The sequence below is a fragment of the Scomber scombrus genome, chromosome 6 (genome assembly GCF_963691925.1).
Source record: "Scomber scombrus chromosome 6, fScoSco1.1, whole genome shotgun sequence".
NCBI lineage: Eukaryota > Metazoa > Chordata > Actinopteri > Scombriformes > Scombridae > Scomber > Scomber scombrus.
In genome coordinates, this window is record NC_084975.1 from 256,100 (window position 1) to 263,599 (window position 7,500).

Consider the following 7,500-nt stretch of genomic DNA (forward strand, 5'->3'; position numbering starts at 1 on the left):
GAGGTTTGACTGCCAGAGTGAGTGTGTGTGTGTGTGTGTTAATGTGTGTGTGTGTGTGTGTGTGTATATATATAACAGCTACACTAACTCATTCACAGCAGACGCCCCCTGCTGTCACCTCTGAATATCATCTGTGATCCACATTTAACATTATGATCATTTATCAGCTGATCAATAACACACACACACACACACACACACACACACACATTAACACACACACACACACACACACACACACATTAACACACACACACACACACATTAACACACACACACACACACACATTAACACACACACACACACACACACACACACACACATTAACACACACACACACACACACACATTAACACACACACACACACACACACACACACACACACACACACATTCACACACACATTAACACACACACACAAACACAGTAACACACACACATTCACACACACATTAACACACACACACAAACACAAACACACATTAACACACACACACACACAAACACACAGTAACACACACACACACACATTAACAATTGAATTTTTATTTTCAGATTTTAATAAAACAAACAGTCTCGACGTCATTTTAACTTTTTATTAAAAATAATTTTGGGTTCAAAGATTTTGGTCATGTAGAAAAAACTATAATAAAAAAGGTCATAGTCAAGTTAAAGTGATTATTGATTGATTATTGATTGATTATTGATTGATTATTACATTCAGAAAGACATTAAAACATTTAATGAACATTTTATTCATTTCATAAACCGACCAATCACACCGACACATCGTCAGTCACATGACTCAGAAATACCTGACGGTGCATTCAGGAACACTCAGACACCTGACAATTAAAATGTCCACTTTGGAAATCAGACCTCTGATTGGCTGCAGCAGTGACCTTTGACCTTTGACCTAGAACAGACAGGTGCTGTAGACGGTGACCTGCTGGCTGATCTGCTGCAGCAGCTCCTTCACGGCGGCTTCCAGCTCCACCAGCTGCTCCGCTTTCTGCTCCAACGCCAGCTGGTTCTCATCATGTGACCTCTCCAGCTCTGTCGCAGGAAACAGGAAGTTAGGACAGAACGCCACACAGGAAACACCACTGTGATGTCAGAGTGATGTCACTGTGATGTCACTGTGATGTCAGAGTGATGTCACTGTGATGTCAAGTCAAGTCAAGTCAAACTTTATTTATAAAGCACATTTAAAAACAACCTCAGTTGAACCAAAGTGCTGTACAGTTATTAAAACACAAATATAATAATAAATAAAACAGTAAAGGAATAATAAGAGCTCAATTTTAAAAAAAAGAGTAAAAGTAAAGATAAAATACATGATGTCAGCGTGATGTCAGCGTGATGTCAGAGTGATGTCAGCGTGATGTCAGCGTGATGTCAGAGTGATGTAACTGTGATGTCAAGTCAAGTCAAACTTTATTTATAAAGCACATTTAAAAACAACCTCAGTTGAACCAAAGTGCTGAACAGTTATTAAAACACAAATATAATAATAAATAAAACAGTAAAGGAATAATAAGAGCTCAATTTAAAAAAAAGAGTAAAAGTAAAGATAAAATACATGATGTCAGCGTGATGTCAGCGTGATGTCAGCGTGATGTCAGCGTGATGTCAGAGTGATGTAACTGTGATGTCAGAGTGATGTCTGAGTGATGTCACTGTGATGTAACTGTGATGTCAGCGTGATGTCAGAGTGATGTCAGCGTGATGTCAGAGTGATGTAACTGTGATGTCAGAGTGATGTCAGCGTGATGTCAGCGTGATTCCAGCGTGATGTCACTGTGATGTAACTGTGATGTCAGCGTGATGTCACTGTGATGTAACTGTGATGTCAGAGTGATGTCACTGTGATGTCACCTTTCAGCAGCTGCAGCTTGTTGCTAGCTTGCAGCAGCAGCTCTTTGGCTTCCTGTTGCAGTGACTCCGCCCTCTTCTTGGCGTCAGTCACACCTGCTGCTTTCTGACCAATCAGCTGCTCCACAGCGGCGTACTGACCTTTCACCTCCGAGTTTAGCTCCTAAAACACATTTTCACTTTAAAATAGAAAATAATACAGTGACCTTTGTTCCATGTCTCTCTGCTACTAACTTACTAATCAGGCTAAAATAACCCCAATAACTAATTATATAAATAATAATAATAATTAATTTCAGACTCTAACTCACTAAACTAACAACCCAGAATGCATCACTCTCTGCAGGATCCCGTGTCACAGCGTCTCTGATCCTATCAACACGTCGTCATGTCCTCCTCAAAGCCGACGCCCAGATGTTCACTGAGCTGTAGATTAACTAACCCTAACCCTTTGATGCTTCTCTATGAGCATCAGTCCAATCTCTCTTTCTGCCGTTGATATATAAACGAGATGTACCCAACACACGCATAAGCGTCAACAACAACCTGGATATCAACATTAGCATTCCAACATTTCAACAGCGGCTCGCTGATTAACCCAAACTTCATTTACTTGCCTTTTAATACTATATTTGTATTTCAAGCTAAACATTTATATGCAGCCTCAGAAGTAACTTGACTAATAGCATAGCTATTGCTCTCATCTGACTGAGTCACAATCTCTGCTGTGAACTCTCATTTCATATCATTTGAATCTTTCTGACACTGTTTTTACCACATGCTGCTTTGGTGCGAATAATAAATGTCCGAGTGGAAACAAACTGTGTTTTTCTTCTTATAAGTTTTGGGATGTTACTTTAGGAAGACATGTAAATATGAAGATGTGTTCACTGACCTATCCTGCTGTGGATTAACTGATTAACTTTACATTCTGAGGAGGAAAACTCACCTTCTTCATCTCTTCTGCCATCTTTCTGATGCTTGCTGCATCCTGATTGGTCCGTTTTGTGTTCTGTGTGACGTTCATAGCTTTGTCTTTCAGCAGCGTCACATCCTGCCCGAGCCGCTGCAGCCTCTGGGTCGCATTGTTCAACTTCACCTCCGTATCTTCTGTCTCTAACTCCACCTGAATGCAACACAGACAGAAAACATCATACCTTCATTTTTCTCACTTGATGTTAGTGAAGTAGACGTGGGCTGAGAACAGGTTTGAACGTGATGTCAGTGAAGTAGACGTGGGCAGAGAACAGGTTTGAACGTGATGTCAGTGAAGTAGACGTGGGCTGAGAACAGGTTTGAACGTGATGTCAGTGAAGTAGACGTGGGCTGAGAACAGGTTTGAACGTGATGTCAGTGAAGTAGACGTGGGCTGAGAACAGGTTTGAACGTGATGTCAGTGAAGTAGACGTGGGCTGAGAACAGGTTTGAACGTGATGTCAGTGAAGTAGACGTGGGCTGAGAACAGGTTTGAACGTGATGTCAGTGAAGTAGACGTGGGCAGAGAACAGGTTTGAACGTGATGTCAGTGAAGTAGACGTGGGCTGAGAACAGGTTTGAACGTGATGTCAGTGAAGGGGACGTGTGGACTTACGGAGGACAGCAGGTGGTTGGTGTTCTGGATGTCGGCGGCCGCCTGCCGGATCGCGGTGCTGGCGGCGGTCTGAGCTCGCTGAGCTTCTTTCAGAGCTCGCTTCACTTTCTCTGCAGAATCCTTCACGTCTGACGCTTCCTCACTGCAACACAGAACCACAGGATCTTACACAGGGTCCAGAACCACAAGATCCAGAACCACAAGATCCAGAACCACAGGATCCAGATCCACAGGATCCAGATCCACAGGCAGAGATCAGTACTCACCTGGCTCGGCGGGCCTGGTCCAGCAGGTTCTCGGCTCTGCTGATGTCATCGGCGCTCTGCAGCAGAACCTCCTCCACGTCTCCGAGCTCTGAGACCTTCTGCCGGATCTCAGCCGTCAGGTTCTGCAGCTGGACCGCCGTCGTCGGCATCTGCAGCGCCAGAACCTGATTGGCTACGTTCTCGATGCTCTCCAGGTCCGCTGCGTCCTCTGCAAGCACAGAACAGTCAGAGCACCTCCTCTACAGCACCTCCTCCTCTACAGCACCTCCTCCTCTACTAAGCACCTCCTCCTCTACAGCACCTCCTCCTCTACTAAGCACCTCCTCCTCTACAGCACCTCCTCCTCTACCCAAACCCCAGAACAGGAAGTGGAACTTACGTGTGAGGAAGTCTCTGATCTGTCTGATGAGGGTTCTGAGTTCTTCGTTGCTTTGATCCACTTTCTGTTTGGTTCTGTTTGTTTTCATCAGAACGTTCTGAGCGCTCAGCTTCGCCTGGTCCGCCTTCACCTTGGCTTCTGAAACCTGGAGGAAAACACGGGTCAGAAGATCCACTATAGTCCACCAGGACCAGGACCAGGACCAGGACCAGGACCAGGACCAGGACCAGGATCAGGACCAGGACCAGGACCAGGACCTGGACCAGGACCAGGACCGCACACACTCACCATCTTAGAGAGCCGGTCCACTTCCTGCATGGCGCTGAGGATTTCCTGATCGGAGTCCTGAGCTTTCATCCAGCTGCTGTGAGCTTTCATCAGCAGCCCGTCACAGTCGTCTCCTCTGCAGCCGGATCCAGAGTCCAAACAGTCCGGAACCGCCAGGCTGCCGCAGGTCTGCCGGGTCCACAACAAACCGCAGTTAAAGACTGAAGGCTCTGATAGGTCGCTTACCTCGGTACTGAGCTCTGATAGGCCGCTTACCTTGGTGCTGAGCTCTGATAGGTCGAGAGTCTGCAGTTCTCCTGCCAGGTCGTCCAGTCTCTGAGCATGCTCAGTGTGTCTCCGGAGGAAGCCGTCACCTGATTGGTTCATCTTGTCCTCCGTTACCTGCCGTAGGCGGGCGGAGTTCTGCACCGCGCTGTCTGGGTCAAAGGTCGACGCGTTGGCTCGAGCTTCAGCCGCCTGAGACTGCAGGAAGTACTTAGTGACGCTGTCGGTCGCCCCTGGCAACAGACAGGAAGTAGAAACACGTCAGGGATTTGACCAGGTGGGAGTTCTGGTCCTCTGAAATGAGGCCAACCAGGAAGTAACTTAAAACTGCATTCTACCAAAAGGCCACCAGGGGGCGACCGTCATGCCCCTCCCTGCTCCGCCTCATGCCCCTCCCCCACTCCGCCTCATGCCCCTCCCCGCTCCGTCCTCATGCCCCTCCCCCGCTCCGCCTCATGCCCCTCCCCCGCTCCGCCTCATGCTCCTCCCCCGCTCCGCCTCATGCCCCTCCCCCGCTCCGCCTCATGCTCCTCCCCCGCTCCGCCTCATGCTCCTCCCCCGCTCCGTCTCATGCTCCTCCCCCGCTCCGCCTCATGCCCCTCCCCCGCTCCGCCTCATGCTCCTCCCCCGCTCCGCCTCATGCCCCTCCCCCGCTCCGCCTCATGCTCCTCCCCCGCTCCGTCTCATGCTGCTCCCCCGCTCCGCCTGATGCTCCTCCCCCGCTCCGTCCTCATGCTCCTCCCCCGCTCCGTCTCATGCTGCTCCCCCGCTCCGCCTGATGCTCCTCCCCCGCTCCGCCTCATGCTCCTCCCCCGCTCCGCCTCATGCTCCTCCCCCGCTCCGTCCTCATGCCCCTCCCCCGCTCCGCGTCATGCTCCTCCCCCGCTCCGTCCTCATGCTCCTCCCCCGCTCCGTCCTCATGCTCCTCCCCCGCCCCTCCTGATGCTCCTCCCCCGCTCCGTCCTCATGCCCCTCCCCCGCTCCGTCCTCATGCCCCTCCCCCGCTCTGCCTCATGCCCCAGTTAAACAGTGTATGGTTTGACCCTCAGTGTGACCTCTGACCTCTGATGTCGGAGTTCTTGATGACCTCCACCTGGTTCAGCAGATCCTGAACCGTCCGCTCCAGTTTTTGAGCGTCTGCTGAGACAGAATCCAGTTTCAGTCCCACACGGCCGTCCCCCTCCTGAACCTGGACCAGATTCTGCTCCGTGTGGTTCAATGCCTGGTTCAGGGCCCCCATCAGGTCGCTGAGGGACACAGAGAGGTCTCAGATTAATATAATCTCACCTGCTGCTGCAGGGTTAGACTCAGATTTAATATAATCTCACCTGGCCTGCTGCAGCAGGTCCTGGATCTCGCTGAGCGGTTGTGAGGCGGGGTTCTGGTCCAGGAGGACCCGGATGTCGGCGGCGCTCCTCTCCATGCTGTCCATGGACTTCCTGTATGGCCCGCTGACTCCGCTGGCTTTGATGGTGTTGACCTTGTTAACGAGGCGGTGCGTCTGATTGGTCAGCTGGCCGATGACGGCGTCCCACTCAGCGAAGCACTGGTGGCAGCGCCGGCAGTCCGGGAAGAGTCCGGAGAACCCGCGAGCACACGAGTCACAGCGAGGTCCGGACACGCCCTCCACGCACACACAGTGACCCGTTAGCTTATTACACTGCTGGTCCACGATCCCACGGGGGTCACAGTCACAGGCTGGGGACACACAACAATACACAATACACATTACACACATTACACACAATACACATTACACACATTACACACATTACACACATTACACACATTAATACACATTACACACATGTATGTGTGTGTGTGTGTGTGTGTGTGTTAGGGTTAACCGCCCCCCCCCCCCCCCCCCCCGCTTCACACTAACAAAGCCTCTTTGTAGATACTCGTCTCCCGTCCCGTCACCATGGCGACAGGTCTTCAGGCCTTGGGGAACATCTGGATTTAATATTTCCACAGCAGACCGCGGCGGTGCAGGAATGTTCCCAGCATGCATTGGGGCAGCGCTACACTCAGGAAACCAGGACGGGTAACATACCGTGACATTTGACCTCCGGCTCTCCCCAGAACAGCTCTCTGCACTCGCTGCAGGTTCTTCCTCCGAAGCCGGGCCGACAGGAGCACTGCCCGCTGATCTGAAACCAGACACATCAGAAATATAATGAAGCACAAAACTTTAACAACTTTAATCACAAAGCCGGAATCAGTCGTCATGTTTTCTCACCTCGTTGCAGGAAGTCTGTTCTGAATGTTTGGCGTCGCAGTCGCAGGTCCGGCAGCCGCGGCCGCTGGCCAGGTCCCAGCTGTCTGCAGCGCAGCGGTCGCAGTGCTGCCCGATGACGTTGGGGAAGCAGAGACACTGTCCGCTGCTGCGGTCGCAGTGACAGTCTCCAGATGACGGACAGCTGGACGCGTTGCTGCCCAGCTGGTTGCAGACGCATCCTGAGAGACGAGACGTTAATCAGTCGAGTCGTTAAAATGATATTCAGACATTTCAGATTAAATTAAAATGTAAAAACAGGAACGATAAAAGTCTGTTCAGCAAAGATTTTGTCAAAACGTCGATCAGGGTTTGACTGATTTTCTATGGTTGCCATGGTAACCCAGTGTACTTACTCCTACAGTCCTGGAGCAGGGCGTTGCCGTAGTAACCCAGTTTGCAGCTCTCGCAGGAAGGACCTTCGCTGTGGTGCAGGCAGCGCAGACACTCGCCGGTCTGGCTGTCGCAGGAGTCCGGGTCCATCATGTTGATGTTGTTGTTGCACTGACACGGTCTGCACTGCCCCCCTGCCTCACCGGGGTTTCCATAGTAACCAGGTG

General features: G+C 50.6%; 1 protein-coding gene across 1 annotated transcript in view; it reads right to left on the bottom strand.

The window, feature by feature from the left end:
- Nucleotides 1-625: 625 nt before the first annotated feature.
- lamb1a (laminin, beta 1a) overlaps nt 626-7,500 on the bottom strand; it is a 30,690-nt gene continuing 23,815 nt past the window's right edge. Inside the window, 13 exon segments of the mRNA XM_062420659.1 lie at nt 626-1,058; nt 1,881-2,040; nt 2,827-3,003; nt 3,469-3,610; nt 3,735-3,942; nt 4,114-4,258; nt 4,402-4,569; nt 4,657-4,898; nt 5,728-5,912; nt 5,994-6,363; nt 6,719-6,815; nt 6,905-7,122; nt 7,297-7,500. The exon segment at nt 7,297-7,500 is cut by the window's right edge and continues 21 nt beyond it. Coding sequence (XP_062276643.1) covers nt 919-1,058; nt 1,881-2,040; nt 2,827-3,003; nt 3,469-3,610; nt 3,735-3,942; nt 4,114-4,258; nt 4,402-4,569; nt 4,657-4,898; nt 5,728-5,912; nt 5,994-6,363; nt 6,719-6,815; nt 6,905-7,122; nt 7,297-7,500 — 2,456 coding nt within the window. The 3' untranslated portion in view covers nt 626-918.